The sequence below is a fragment of the Crinia signifera genome, chromosome 3 (genome assembly GCF_055691185.1).
Source record: "Crinia signifera chromosome 3, ASM5569118v1, whole genome shotgun sequence".
Classification (NCBI taxonomy): Eukaryota; Metazoa; Chordata; class Amphibia; order Anura; family Myobatrachidae; genus Crinia; species Crinia signifera.
In genome coordinates this window covers 68,127,439-68,143,790 of record NC_139219.1, presented here as the reverse complement: position 1 = coordinate 68,143,790, position 16,352 = coordinate 68,127,439, and the positions used below count along the sequence as shown (strand labels likewise).

The window sequence follows — 16,352 nt, the reverse complement described above, 5'->3', positions numbered from 1 at the left end:
ATGTGCAGCTGAATTTTCAAAAAGCATGTTCCTAGGGTTTTCCCCCAAAATATGGGATCTATAGAACTCTATACATTATACAACTAACTAAAAATGTTTATTTAGTTACAGCCATTATTCAGGATTTGTAATTGTCAGCTTTCACAAGGGGTTCAATGTGAAAGGTACAAAAACGGTAATTAACCAGTAATATACCGTTTACTACATGCAGTGGGAAAGGGGTTAAACCTGCTTTGACCTGTTTAAAAAACCGGGTCAAAGCAGGTTTGGCAGTGGGAAAGCAGCATAAGGGATCAGAAGCTGCTTCAGGTACCTTGGTCATGTTGAGTTAAAGGTTTATGTCCTATGGTGAGCGGTTCTGCCCGTATGTCCTTAAGATTTGGATAGAAAGCTGTCACTCACTTTGATTGAGGGAGGGGGTAGATCATCTGGGATGGGCTTATGGCCATGGTGATGGTCCTATTTGGAGTATGTCTGTATGTTCGTACTCAAGCGGAAACGACCCTATATGTTTGTCAATAAATGCAATTAAGTTTTAAAAGGTGCCTCAGATGTTGCAGTGTATTGTAAAATTAATATGTTAATGATAGTTAGGCCATTGGAAAATGATTGTGAGAAAGATATGAATGGGAAATAAAAGGTAGAAAAAATGGAAAAGACAGAAATATGAAGGATAAATAGAATATAAATAAAAATAAACAAATACAAATTATAAATATAAAAATATATGAACATAAAACAATAAAGGGTACTTGTTTCCTAGCACGGCCACACCGATTTGTATCGGGGTGATTGTGTCGGAAAAATCGCGTCGGTCGCATCGCATGCGACGCGACCGACGCGATTTTTACATTGAATCAAATGTGAATAGGGCCCCATGGACCCTATTTTATATTGGATTCAATGTAAAGTATTCCCCAGACCCCCAATTTTACCCCCTCAACGTCACCCCACGATTGACGCCAACCCGAAGCGTGGCGAGGGGCGGCGGTGCGCGTCCTCCGACCTTTTCATACCCCTACTATCCACGTCGGCGTGGAGTTGAGAATATAAAGTGTGGCGAGCCACCGAGCCCGAAGCGTGGCGAGCGTACGCGTATAACTTCACAGGTATACGCGTCCCCTCGCGGGGCACGCTGCGCTCGCCACGCTTCGGGCTCGGTGGCTCGCTGCGCTCGCCACACTTTATATTCTCAACTCCACGCCGACGTGGATAGTAGGGGTATGAAAAGGTCGGAGGACACGCTCGACACGCTTCGGGTTTCGGCCAATCGTGGGGTGACGCTCACAATGGGGTTGCGTTACTTTTACACCATGACGGGGCCATATACAATGTGAAATGGGTCATATTGGCCCATTTCACATTGTTTCCTATGTAAAATGGACTTAATCAAGTCCATCTCATCTTGTGCCATTATAATGGCACAAGACCGACGCGATGCTCCCGATTTTCAATGTTAAAAATATTTTAACATTGAAGCCTATGGCAAAATCGCGTCGGTCGCGTCGGGGGACATGTTAATGCACGCGACCGACGCAATGCCCCCGATTTTGCCTTTGCCGGCAAAATGGACCTGATTTCAAAGGAAATCGGGTCCATCGCATCAATCGTGTATCTTAACTTTAAGGTACACGATGGCCGCGATTGTGGCCGCACTAAGAAACAAGTACCCAATAAAGAATTGGATTATTGCCAGGTTAACCTGGGTCTTTGCTTTGGGGAGGTCACAGAAAGAAATAGCTGGTCCACTGACCCGGGAGTCCAACCCGTGTAGTGCGCAGGACCAGGATTAAGGTCCTGCTCACAACACAGCTAAATGTGTGACCTGAGAAATTTGACCCAGATTTACTTTACAGCATAACCTTCCAAAGTATTCATATCTAACTATGCTATAGATAGCTGCAGTGCCTATCCTTGTGTAGCCTTCCTGCTTCCTTTATAGATTGTAAACTTGCAAGCAAGGCCCTCCTACTCCTATGTCTGTCTGTGATTACCCAGTTTTTGTTATCACTGTTGATACCATTTGTAGCGCAATGGAATATGTTGCCCTATATAAGAGACATAATAAATAATAGTGGGAGACAGATCCATGATGTTTGCAGATGATGTCCTCTCCAAGCGCCAGCAGAACAGTTAATGCTGCACCTGTGTGAATCCACTGCATCTATCCCAGTTTGGAACAGCGTTCCTAAACCTGGGTCGGTCCCAGGATTTCGGTGTGAAAGGTGTATAAGAGGTGGGCTCTGGGAGGGTATATATAATCAGCCATATATTTCTGTGTGTCTAGGAAACACTGCCATCTGTTAGTGCTGAGTGAAACTACATCTTTCTCACACACATGCACAAACACAGAGGCAAGTGTTTGTACAAGGTAGCAGACTAGCTTTTAAAGGATTAGCGTCAAGCGGGCTTACTAGTTATTTTAATGTGGATACAGAAAGAATGGCAATCTACTGAATGTTATAATCTGCTAGAAAATTCGGAACAAAACATTGTTAACTTTCTATAAAATGAAATGCAAATAATGATGCAAAGTTACATATATTTAGTCAGAGTAAACAAAAAAATAAGCGCATCTTTAAATATTGGTATGTGCATAATGTTACACACAGAAGTAAGGCAAAATAGACTTGGGGCTAAATTAGTTAGGTATGAGTTCTGTATTACCAAGTCATCAAGTCATGCATTGCATTTTGCACATATCTTGGGATATTTTTACCCCCCCAAAAAAGACCGCTTTCACAGGTCATTTGAAAATGGACATCAAGCCACTGTTACGCATTAATTCTGAAGTGTGACAACTGTCTAGAGTTCATGCAAGAGTGTGGAAATCATTGTTATCCTCCAAAAGTGGAAAATAAGATAATAAGATAGGGGAACAGTGTGTGGGCTGTTGGGAGCCAAACGCTAAGTATTTGAGGATTTTAATAGTTGTCTAGTAGTTCATTTTTACCTCTTTTTATTAATGAATGAGCAATGGTAGACCGCAATTGTAGTTTAAAAAAAAAAGGGTGTTTACAGTATATTCTTTTGGGATATAATTTAAAGGGATATTTCAATCAGCTGTGCTAAATTTACTGTGGGCTAATTGACTTCCCCAGACTATCAAATTAGCTCTTAAGCCAGGTGTTAATGGAGTTATTTTATTTTTTGACCCGCCTCAGTTGCTCAAAAAGAAATCCTCTATAACTAGTGGTTTAACAGGTGCCATGACCCTGATAATACGGAAATCTGTGAGCTTTTCGCAGATTCTGAGTGTAAACCCTTTTTCACGTCTAGTTGAATCCCCCCACTAATTGTCAGCTGGGCTTTTAAGTTTGAGACACTTTGATAAATAAAAATGTAAAGAAACACCTGCAATGACCATCTTCCAGGTTCAAATCTAATTTCTCATCAATAAAGCATTCTTTATATATACCCCACATAATTAAACCTGTTTTCATGCTTTTCAGACCTATTGCATTAAAAATGACTTTACTATTGAAATACTTATAAATCCTTTAATATACCTCAAATGGGGGATGCTAGAGGTACTGCACTATGTTCACCAATTTTATTTTTTTATATTAAAAGGAGTACTTTCTTTAATAGTCTGGAGGTGTAAACTAAAAGCCTCAATTTCTACTATTGAAACTGCGGTACTTGTGTAATAGCACGGCGCCTGGCTACGCTACGTTTTCAGCGTAGCCCAACGGTTGCCTAGCGTACTTAGCGTAGTGACTCCGCGGCAGCCCGGCTCTGTCCACGGCTCTGTCTCCGGCGTCCATGGCAAGCCTAGTGAGCGCCTCTCTCACAGCGCTGGTAACCGCCAGAACCCCTGTGCTGGCAGGTGCCGACGGAGAGGTGATCCAACTGTCTGAGACGCAGGTGCGTCTCAGAGGCTCCTGCGTCTCAGTAATTATAGCGGCAGGGTATGGCAACCCTGCCCGCGTCCGCTTCAGGGAGAGCCTCCTTTTCTAACACCCACTATCCACTTCAGCCTGAAGCGTGGCGAGCGGACGTGGATTACTTTACATGTATTCCGCGTCCCCTCGCGGGGCACGCTTCGGGCTCGGCGGCTTGCTGTGCTCGCCACACTTTATAAATTCAACGTCACGCCGACCTGGATAGTGGTTGTATAAACCGGTCGGGGGGGAGGGACACGTGAAGTGTAAGGCATCTCCTCGCGGGGCTTGCCACGCTTCGGGCTGGCGTGGATAGTGGGGGTGTTTCAGAAACACATATCTGACAGGGAAGCTGACTACGCTAGCCGCGGGAACACTTCGCTACTTCTGACTAACTACGCTGGCTGCGTGAATACTACGCAGGGCCGCTACGCTAACTACGTAACGGGTGCCGTGCTATTACACAAGCACCGAAACTTCCAATAAATGTACGTCGATTTCTAATAGGCTACAAAAAAGACGTGGCAGTGGGTTTTAAGTTGCACAACTTATTTTGTTTCTCATTGAATCTGCCCTGAGTCTTATGTAATAGTCTTTTATGACATGAAAACAAAAGGTTCACCCTCCTTTTCAAATGTCATGACATCACCAACAATCATCCAGTCCTCACCAACTGCTTTTTTAAATCTAATCTCTTGACAACATTACAGATTATACTTTGGCGTTATGTACTCACCGCCACCTGGTACCGAAGAGCAACAGGTGGCTTGGGTGGACACTGACACTGCAAGGCCATGGGCCTTGCTCCTCCTCCTGGACATGAACCATAGGCCTTGCTCCTCCCCCTGGCATGGAATGTCATTTAGCAACTGCCATTTGGGGAAAGGTGCTGCTAAGTAAGGTAGCTTCCTTATTTGTCATTAAAAATAAAACCAACTCAATGTAAAAGCAGGACTTTGTTCACATCATCCCACAGAAATAAAACCATCTACAATGACTTGAAAAGATGCAATGGTTGCTGATCATCCGTCTAGAAAGGGTAATAAAGCAATTTTCATACTACAGTACAAAGAGATATTATTTACACACAGCTCCAGTGTAGATTATACAATAAAGGTACTGTACTACCTCAGTGGTGGTGCTATAAAGAGGTTTACATGGAGGGGTAATGAGAAATAGGGGGTTGCTATAAGATGATGACATTCATCAGATCGACATTGTTATGTCAACAGTAACAAAATGTTGACAATGTGGTTTTAAGGTAAATCTAGCAATAACCCTGCGGCTAAACCTAACACTTGTCCTAATGTTAACATTCTTCCTATATTAACTTTTTCTAGTTGTTGACATTTATGATGTCAACATTTTAACCATGCTAATACTGCATCATAAATGCTGACAATATGAATGTCGACATTGACCGTATGACTGCATATCTGGAAATTGAATATGTACATTTTAACATACCTGGTGCTAATGGTATGAAGGGACATTGTACTATACTTCAGGAAGCTGTATGTGGATGGACTTTTTATCTATATATGTCATATTGTCCATTTGCAGGTCAACTCCAAAGTGACCCGCCAAGTCACCTAAAAGGTGACAACTTCTTCAAGTTTGCATGCAGTGACTGTTCTGAAGATGGCAAGGAGGAGTTTGAACGTTTAAGGCTGACTTGGCAGCAGGTAAGTGAACATGCTCCATCTAATAAGTACAGATAGCGCACTGTGTTCCAGGACTTTGGTAAGAACAATTCTAGCTTGCCCTTAAATCACAGTTTTGTGGGCTGGGCAGTAGCCTGACGTGGTCTAGGGACTAGTGCATCGTACCTAAAAAGGTAGGTATTTTGGCAGTGACTTAGTGGTGTCACATGTTCCTGGCAAAGTGATGGGCTGTATACTTAATCAGCCCACATGAATGGCTCATTTGTATAAAGATCTACTTTAAAAGACCTCCTGCCCAAGAAGCGCAGATGGGCTGTGGATTAAATACAGATTGGTTCGTTCCAAAGCAGAGTTTCTGGTTTTCTGTTTATGGGAGCCTGTATAGGTCAAAAAAACTTCTGCTAATCATTGTGGGTTTATTTTGTTAGTGAAGCACTTACCCTGCAACATGGTAACCTATTGGGGAAGATTGGAGTCACTTACCTAAATATAAATGTGTACATTTATTTAATGTTCTGTATATTTGGCCTAACTCGGCGATGTGCGCTAATAGCACAGCTGCAACAGCTAAAAAATTTTCAGAAGGCTTCGTAAGTGAAGAGACTCCCTCTGCCGGATTCTCTTATGCGCTCCTGCATCTGATCAACTATGTGAGCAGCAGACAAATGAATTACCCTCGGATTACTCAGGATGTGCAGCTAAATGACACTCAAGGGCCAGTGAATACTCCCTATTGCTGACCCCAAATGTCTGTAGCATGGCAATCCATAGTGTGTCTTTTGGGGCAATGCAATCAACATTGTAGTAGGACCACATTTGTGTTTATTGAATTATTTGTGCAGTTAACTAAATAATTAGGTATGTGCATTGTCTGGTATCTGTATGCTGTACTTAGCATGTGGCTGTCATCAAGTGGCAGATATCTGCCAAGGTCCTGCGACATCAAGGCCATGCTCCCCGCTGCTTCTCTTCTGGTATAGAAGAAAAAATATGGAAGGGGCAGGAGTTTCACCTTTTTATGCTAAATGTGCACTTTGCTATGTACTGTATCTACAGGGCCTCACTGTTACTTCAGCAGGGAGATGGTGCAGGGATGGGAGTTTACTAGTTCTAACTGTTGTTGGTTATATGAATGTTTATAAAATATTAGCCGAGAACTAATGACAATGGTGGCTGAGGCCTGACGGACATGTTTGTTATATTCCAGGTGGTCATGCTGGCTATGTACAACCTGTCGCTGGAAGGATCTGGCCGTCAGGGCTACTTCCGATGGAAAGAAGACATCTGCTCATTTATAGAGAAGCACTGGACCTTCTTACTGGGGAATAGGTGAGCTTATAGAAAATAGATTTCTAATTTTGTGGAACACACGATGAGTTTCCACCAGTGGACCAAATAGCTGCATCTAGTCAATTTGATGTGGCTGCTGTTCTACCAGAGTGAAGAACAGAAACAACATGGTCATCATAGTAAATTTTCAAATACGCCCTTCCTAAAGTGTTCCTCCCATTCCTCATAGCTTCGGTCAGGAATATGGTCTGTTCTCCTCTTTTGCTGATAACCATGCAAGCATGAGTGACTGGTTGCCCCATTACTGCTCTACATTCCAGAGAGAGGGTGTTGGGTAGCAGATCCCTTTGAATCTGACTCAAACCCTGCACAACCAGTGGAGTAGGGAAAAGACGAAGCATTTTGTCTACAGGTTGAGTATCCCTTATCCAAAATGCTCGGCACAGGAAAATTTTGGATACCAGATTATTCCGTATTTCAGAATATTTTTATATTTCAATGATGTATCTTGAAGTATCTTTAATTTATGTTGTATAAACACATCAACCACATGAAATACACACAAATATATTTTATTTGTGCATAAAACAAAGTTTCAATACATGAAACAAAGTTTGTGTACTATCTCACATACTGAATTTGAATGCCAAGCAATCATTTTCTTGCACATATTTAGTGACAGTTACATATCATGTCCTCTGTAGTGCCTTTTATATATCATGTCCTCAGTAGTGCCAGTTAAGGTGCCCATACACCTACTGATTACCCAGTACTTTTTGTGCTAAATTGAATCACATGCGTTGTGATCAAAAGACAGTACAAAAAGTATGTGCAGCACATACTTTTTGTACTGTGCGATGAGATGCCACGGGAGCGCCCATCTAATCGCATAGGATCGCACCGGGAAAATCGGTGCGTGTATGGGCACCTTTACATATCATGTCCTCAGTAGTGCCAGTACATATCATGTCCTCAGTAGTGCCAGTAACATATAATGTCCTCAGTAGTGCCAGTTACATATCATGTCCTCAGCAGTGCCAGTTACATATCATGTCCTCAGCAGTGCCAGTTACATATCATGTCCTCAGTAGTGCCAGTTACATATCATGTCCTCAGTAGTGCCAGTTACATATCATGTCCACAGTAGTGCCAGTTACATATCATGTCCACAGTAGTGCTGTTACAGATGTCCCAGTAGGTTTTAGCAAGAAAACAAAACATTTTCTTCACTTTCTGGAATGTATGTTCTGAATTATTTGGATACGGGATACTCAACCTGTATATATTATGTGGTGTACTGGTACTTTAAGGTTATAAGACTTGGTAAAACACTACCTTTTTACATTTCATGCTTAGTTGTGTATTGGACTCTGGTTTTAACCAACCTGTGGCTATGTATATATCATATAACTGATTACTGCATCCTGCTATAGCATAATACATGGCTTGTACTATTGTAGAGTCCTACTCTCCCTGAGTAATGAGGTTGCGTTCACTATAAATATGTATTATGTTTTTAAATGGCCACTGTTTAAGCTATTATCTCCAATGAAAAGGTGTCCTTGGGGTCTTGTGGTAGTAAAATCAACGGTACTTGTGTATTATCATGGCACCCGATTTCATCTAAATCGCATCCGATATCGCATCCGATTTATCGGCCGATTTGATCTGCGATGCGATTTTGCGTCCGATTTTCGGCCGATTTTTTTTGCCGATTTTCGGCCATCTCCTGATGATTTGCATGTTATTCCATCCTTGCACACCCCCAGGTACTATGCGATGGTATGCGATGTGATTTTCGGGAAAATGCCCCTGATTGTACAATTAAATATCGCATAGCAACGCATGCCAGCAAGTGGCATGCGATGCGATGTGATTCGCAATGTTAAATGCACCCCCATTGTTAACGCCACCCCCACTATCAACGCCAACCCAAAGTGTGGCGAGCGCAGCGGTACGCGTCCTCCGACCTTTTCATACCCCCACTATCCACGTCGGCGTGGAGTTGATTTTAGATAGTGTGGCGAGCGCAGCGAGCCACCGAGCCCGAAGCGTGGCGAGCGGACGCGGATTACTTTACATGTATTCCGCGTCCCCTCGCGGGGCTCGCCACGCTTCGGGCTCGGTGGCTCGCTGCGTTTGCCACACTATCTAAAATCAACTCCACGCTGACGTGGATAGTGGGGGTATGAAAAGGTCGGAGGACGCGTACCGCCGCCTCTCGCGGGCTCGCTACGCTCGTCTCGCTTTGGGTTGGCGTTGACTGTGGGGGTGGCGTTAACAATGGCGGTGCATTTAACATTGTAAGCACCCATCAGGGTGATTGTACAATTACAAATCGAATCACTTCACATGCATCGCATGGCATGCATCACATGCCACTATATTGCATGCGATGCACTACGATGGAAATCGGGGGTGTGCAAGGTGTGCAATGATGGAACAGCATGCAAATCGGCCGGAAAAAGTGAAAAATCGGCCAAAAATCGGCCGCAAAATCGCATCCGATTTTTCCGTGCGATTTTCGTCCGATTTCGTGGGCGCCGTGATAATACACAAGTACCAAATCAACATCATCCACACTATACAAAATCTACCATTACTATTGGGAACAATCACTAAAAATAGATTATGGAGAATGCTGTGTTGTAATGGACAGCCTTTAGCCAAAATTAATTTTTGAGCTTGAAAATAAGGATTAAAGGACAGGTAAGACGATCCTCCAAGTGGCTCAAATGTACTTTAATGAACAGGAGTCTCTCCCCTATGTGCTGATGCACCTGTCATATACATGGTGATGTACCTCATTCTCCAGTAGCAGAAGGTTATTGATGTCCACCTCTGTAACAGTTACTCATCCTGTGCTTCCGTTTCTCAGGAAGAAGACTTCTACCTGGTGGAGCACAGTTGCAGGATGTCTCTCTGTGGGGAGTCCCATGTTCTTCAGGTCTGGAGCTCAGGAGTTTGGAGAACCAGGCTGGTGGAAACTTGTTAACAACAAGCCACCAGCAATGAAACCTGAAGGAGACAAGTATTCTTCCCCTTCACAAAAGACAAAAGGTATGGATGCTGCAGTGTTCAGTTGAGGTTCTTTTGGGACAGGGGACAGGGTGCTGATCTGATTAAGGGGCATATTTTAATTTTAAGAGCCAAATTTTTGGATTGAAGTATATTGTGCCCATAATTCACATTATATCACATAGTAGTGTCACAACTCACATTCTGCCACCCACACTATAGTTCACACAATAATACATTGGCTTTAACTGCCCATACACCAAACAGTGCCTGCCTACTTCTCCTTGTTTTGTGTGGTGTATTGACAGTATGAGAACACTCTAATGACAGGAAGGGGTAGTAAAGCATATTTAGAGATGCCCAGCACCCACTAATAGAACCATCAAGTACCCGTTAACATAGCTGCCCAGCAGAGGTACAGATGCCTTTTACCTCTGTTCTAACCGCCCAGCACCCCCTAATATAGCCACGAGAACCCCTATTCTAACCGTCCAGCAACCCATATCCCAAATCCTGCATGTCATCCAGGGTGTGAAGATCTTAAGTGAGCTGCCTTTGCCCATACTGCTTCTGTGTTATATTTTCACCCAGCAGACTGACCTGGGTTTTGGGCAGATGTTCCATTATGCAGAGCATCAGATCTGTGGCTGCTGGGAGAGTACATGTGCTAGTACTGCTACTGCTGAGGGCAGAGTAAAAGGAGACCACGCTGACTGCGCTCTCGGCTCGGGGCTTCCCACCATGGAGAATTGTCTGCAGTTGGCTCTGTCCCCTTCATGCCAACAGTAGGATATTGGTGATTATTGGATGCTCCAGCATTTACGGCTCCTCTGATGCATGCTGTGGCCCTCAGGAGCACAGATGCCAGACAGGTGAGCATGGAGGGCAAATAGGTGCTGGTAGGATGAGGGTACAGGCTCACCCCTGGGACGGCAGGAGAGAGTGGACCACAGCTGTTCAACGTCTGCTGTCAAAACCAGAGCCAACTGTGGTAAAAGTAGGAAGACCCTGCCGGTTAGTGTCCGCCTACTTATTTACTAGAACAATTAATTGGGAAAATCAAAAAGGTTTGATTTTCCTAACGAGCCAGATAGTACCGTTTTATGGCATGTGGGAGTAAATGAATGTGGTAGTAAATGATGACCAGACTGCTGTATTATCATTCAAACCAGCCTACTAGTGGGTGGTTGAAACAATATCGTTCTGGTGTAAGGCCAGCATTATACCCAGGAACACAGGAGAAGTATTATTCTGGTGTTTTTTTATAACACTATTTTGCAGTCAGATGTCTGGTAAATGTTTTCAAAACCTAATGACTTCAGTTTCTCACCAGACATTCTGCACCACGGTGCATTGTAACAAAGGCTAAATTGTACATTATTCAGAGAGTCCTTTCATCTATCAAATGGGACTACCAGAGAATATGGCTGTCACTGGTCTCCGTCACCACGCATGGAGGGTCTGCTACTCACCAGTCCGTGCGCGGGGGGTGTCTCTGCAGGCCGTGGGGCATGTCAGGCGTGGAGTCCCTGAGTGTGCGGCAGGCGGTCAGCAGATGGTGTGTGGGTCCCAGAGGTAGCTCCTGAGGCCTTATTTCTGGTCCCAGCGCAGCCATCTTGAATATGTGCAAAAGTACTCTTCCAGACTCCTTTGCTGTCAGCCAATGGCAAATGTTGTCATGGCCTTTATGTTCACATCCTAGTGCCTTCAGGTACCATTTTCGGCCTCAACCTGTTACTCTGCCCAGTTAGCCTCAGCTGGGAATCCCAGCTGGTTCTTCAGCCATACCTCATACCACCTTCACTTCCCAGCCTTCTAGTGCTTCCAGTACATCTCTGCAATCCAGCCAAGGGGTAACCCTGAGTCCTCTTCTTCTTGACTCTTCATCGGTACCAACATCTTTCAGTATTTCCCTTGGATTATATTTTTCATCACATTCAGCTTTTACAGTATCTTCATTGGACTCTCTCCGTTATTTTATTCTAAGGACTCTCAAGAATTATTGGGACAGTTCTTGTTTATTTCGGTTCCTACCCAAAGTTATTTGGAATCTATTCGTTGTTATTTATTCACAAGAGTTTAATTAAACCAGCTCATTACAATCCTGAATCCTCTGACTGCAGATCCATTACAATCCTGAATCCTCTGACTGCAGAAATCCCTGATGCCCACGCAAACCCATCAAAACCAAAATATTTGACATAACCCTGTCTCAGAATAGGATAATTAAGGTAGGTCAGACCCAATAGACAGGGAAAATGTACAAATCTCATTGGGCAGTAAAGTTACATGCATGATCACATCGCCTGTTCTCCACAGCTATGGTCATTTGCTGTCTCTCTCCCCCACCAGAGGGCTATGGGCAATTCCTCTCTCTAGACAGATCATTTAGAAATGAAGGTAAAATCACCTTGTGTGTGTGTGTGTGCACATTTAGGAAGAGACCTTCTATCCCCGTTTCTTGGGGTTGCGGATTCAGTCTACCTTCTTCTTTCATTAAGGAATTTACGAAGGTAGCTCAGAAGTGAGCATTAGTGCTCTCTCTGCAAATGAAGTGTTTGTAGCTACTCCACCAGCCTTCGCTTAACCCTTGCCTCTAATTTGTCACAGAGGTGTACATATACAATGCAGAGCATTTTGATTTTAATATCATTGTCATTTTGAATTTCAGGCTTAAACATGCTTGAAATTGTACCCCTTTGTGATTTGAATTATTGGCAAGCTTTATAGTATAGTTTATTTGTGAAAATGTAAGCTATATACAATATTTACAGACAGAACTGTGTTTCTACTGTATTTTTCCCCCAAAAGTGTTTATCTCTATACATCATAGTATTTATGAATTTGCTCATTACTTGCTCCGTGTACGCTCAACTTGATTGAATAATAATGTTCACAATTTCTCCAGCTTCTGCCAAGTCTAACCTGGACCCGGTGATCACAGTAGAAGGCCTCAGAAAAAGGTCTAGGGGGAACCCTGTGGAGTCTGCTATAGAACTAAAGGAAAAGAGATCACGCACGCAAGAAGCAAAAGAGATCCGGAGAGCCCAGAAGGAAGCAGCCGGTTTCGTGGATCGTAGCACGTCCTCTACTCCAGTGAAGTTCTCCAGCAGCCGTAACCGTCGAGGAGATGTTGTGCTTGAGAAGGGAGAAGTTATAGACTTCTCGTCCATGAGCTCGTCAGATCGTACGCCCATGACTAGTCCCTCTCCTTCACCGTCCTTGGATTTCTCAGCTCCTGGCACACCAGCTTCTCACTCGGCAACGCCTAGTCTGCTTTCCGAAGCAGATCTAATTCCTGATGTTATGCCACCTCAAGCTCTTTTTCATGGTTAGTGTTGCTGCTTGGTTTTATTGTATAATCTCTTTATGTCAAGTACAAACAATAAGTAGGTAAATTGTCTCTTCTCCTTCTATATTCCTGGTAGCCAGAATAATAGAGTAACAAGTAGTGATGGGATTTAGGGGGTATTCCAACCATATGTCAAATGGCGCTTTAAAAGCATAATACCCGAGCTCCAGTAGGCAGATGGCAGTTGGGCTCTGTATGACCTCATCGTGACCTTCTAGTGTATTTTAAATTATTGAAACACTTTGGAAACTAAATATAAAAAGTTCTTATTGTTTATTGGCCAGCTGAAAATGAAGGTTTTTGCTCGAGGCTCCAACATGGTTGAGGGAGACGACAAGGTTAGGGTATGGATATTTCATGAGTAAATTTTAGATAAGCAAATTTGTATTTTGAATGGCTTAATTCAAGCACTAAATGCATCACTCTATCTAAATTGCTTACTTTCCCTAGAGAAAAAAGCAATTGTATAATTGGTTATAAATACATTATTCAAGATTAGGAAGTAGCAGCCTGTACTGCAATAGAAAGGGTTGGCAATAAGTTTACAGATGTGCAGTACGTAGGTAGAATAGACACGTTGTGAACTGGAATCTCTCAATAAAGTTTTTGTGAAATGTCAAGACACAGAACCGTACATAAGCAGCACTGCACACTGAAGACATCAGCATGTTCACTTCCTTGACAAACTCAATAAGGAGCTCAACAGAGACCACTGGAGAACCATGATCTTCTATGACTACAAGAGTAAAATTTCTGCACTCTTTTTGTGCCCAATCAGCTGACTCAAGAGCAGAAGAAGGCTGGGACGGCTTGGTGCCACGTTATGCTGGCCAGGATTAGATTGCGGTCGTTCACACTCTTTCTGTATGATCATCAGGGATGACTAATCCTGAATATACAGCTTCAACCAAACAGTTGGTCCAGTGGACCCCAGTTGGAGGCGTAGCTCCACAGAGGTTCCAACATGAGTGCAACATGGCCAAGCAGATTGTGGCTGTAATGTAACTACCATAGCACACAATTTTTGTTCAAGCTCAGGAGGTCCTTAAGTGTGGGTCACTGGATACAGCTGCAAACCTTAAGCAGTGTCGGTATATTCAAACCAACATCTGGACTCTTAACTTTGTAGCCCACTTGAAGAAACTTTTTTTTTTTTTGTCTAAATGGTTGATTTTCCACATGAGGCACCATGCAACTAGAGAGGACTTTCAACTTGAGGATTTTACATACATCTCACCTCCAGTGGTGACCCACTGAGTCTGTTACGATGGACTTCTTGTTGCTATTGGCAAGTGTTAATAACTATTTGTGGGCTCTTGTGCAGATATATTAGAAACAAGTAAACTATACTTTATGAATAGCTAGTTTTTATGGTCTATAACTGATTATTAAAACTAGATTTACAATCATTCACTTGTTAGTAATCATCCAGTGCTGCTACCACCTTTTGTTTTGTTCATATATTCGGGAATTGACTGCTCCCAAATTTTAAGCAGCAGGTTGGTCCCCTATGGAACCATCATTCTTCTTCTTTGCTGTAGAGTCTAGATCTGGCCCCCTGCAACTTCTTTGTGTTCCCACTAATCAAGCACGAGATGTGTGGGGTTCATTTTGAGTCACCAGAAGCTGCAGATTAGACCATCATCCAGCATGTACAAATTATTCCTGCTTCCGACTGGTCTAGATGCTTCACTAAGTGGTTTCATCACATAAAACATTGCCTATACTCCTCTGGAAAATACATGTTATGCATTTCAAACTTTTTGCACACCCCTCGTATTTAATGAAGCTCAATGGCAATAGCTGGGTCAGTGAGAAGAGCGGCACAAGGAGCCAGAATCCAAGTTCAGTAGTATTCAAGTAGTACTAGCTGGAGGTGGGCTTTAGGCTTGAGGACCAGTGGAAGCTAAATGTGTGGCAGGAGTCCAAAGTAGCCACTCTATGGAAAGTGGTATCTGAGAATCTACAGCCGCTCCCCTCAAGGCAGGAGTGAAGATATCCTGGCACCTGCAGCACTGGTGACGTGACTGGACCATGGGAAGTCAGTCATATTGGCAAGCAGAAGGAGCTGTTTAGTGGCCTATACATCTGAGAATCTACAGCCGCTCCCCTCAAGGCAGGAGTGAAGATATCCTGGCACCTGCAGCACTGGTGACGTGACTGGACCATGGGAAGTCAGTCATATTGGCAAGCAGAAGGAGCTGTTTAGTGGCCTATACAACCTCCTTGTTGCTGAGGGTGGTCTTGAAGAGTCAATCTAGGCACAAAGTGTGGGTTTACTAGCAGGTAGCGGTCTTCCACAAATTTAGCCTGCAACCTCAGGACCAACATGAATGCAAACAAACGACCGCCAATTTAAGTGGCCAAAAGGCTAGAGCAATAGTAGGTTTTGGGGGTCCGTTTAACTGCACAGGTTTAAGGGAAACCATATCAGGGGGCCCAATTAGTAACATGCTAGATGAGCCATAAAAGTATACTTCTCTCTCCTTTGTCTGCTGGGAAACACACCCACCCAGTGCTTGTTTCCTTAAGCAATATATATAGATAGATCTATAGCTTTATCTGTATATACATGGAGAAATACATATATACAGGTACACCACCCATAATCCAGAACCCTCGGTTCCAGTAGTGTGCCGGATTATCTGTTTTGCTGAATTATTAGTGGTATCTGCATAACGCAGCACAACTCACCCCCTGCAGCTCGTCTCATCGTTCGCAGCCCTTTTTTTTCCCAGCAGCATGGCAGTCGTCTGCTTAATGCAGCCCCTCTCATTACCAGAAGCACGGCTTCCTCTTCCTCCCTGCTACCCCAATTAAGCCTCCCGCAGCCTAATTTCCCCAGTCATCTGATGTGTACAGGTTAAAAGGGGTTCAGGACCATCAGGTGCCGGAAAATCGGGGGTTTAGCTGTTTGTTTTATTCAAGTCCACATGTAAGTGTGGCTATATGCTGCATATGTGGTGCGGCTGGACGTGTTTTCTTTTGTTTTTGCTCTCGGCCACAAAGATCCACAAGATCTAGACTGCAATGAGGGTCAATTTTCCTGTCCTTAATGGTAGCTATAGAATTAATTAAACTGATTAAAAAAAACTGATGTCAGTGTCATTATATAGACCAGTGGTTCCCAAACTGTGTGCCTTG

General features: G+C 43.5%; 1 protein-coding gene across 1 annotated transcript in view; it reads left to right on the top strand.

The window, feature by feature from the left end:
* The window catches only part of KAT14 (lysine acetyltransferase 14), a 31,133-nt gene that overhangs the window by 503 nt on the left and 14,278 nt on the right, over positions 1–16,352 (top strand). Inside the window, exons 2-5 of the mRNA XM_083175950.1 lie at positions 5,448–5,569; positions 6,756–6,877; positions 9,717–9,898; positions 12,765–13,187. Of these exons, the coding sequence (XP_083032076.1) occupies positions 5,448–5,569; positions 6,756–6,877; positions 9,717–9,898; positions 12,765–13,187 (849 nt within the window). The remainder of the gene's footprint in view (positions 1–5,447; positions 5,570–6,755; positions 6,878–9,716; positions 9,899–12,764; positions 13,188–16,352) is intronic.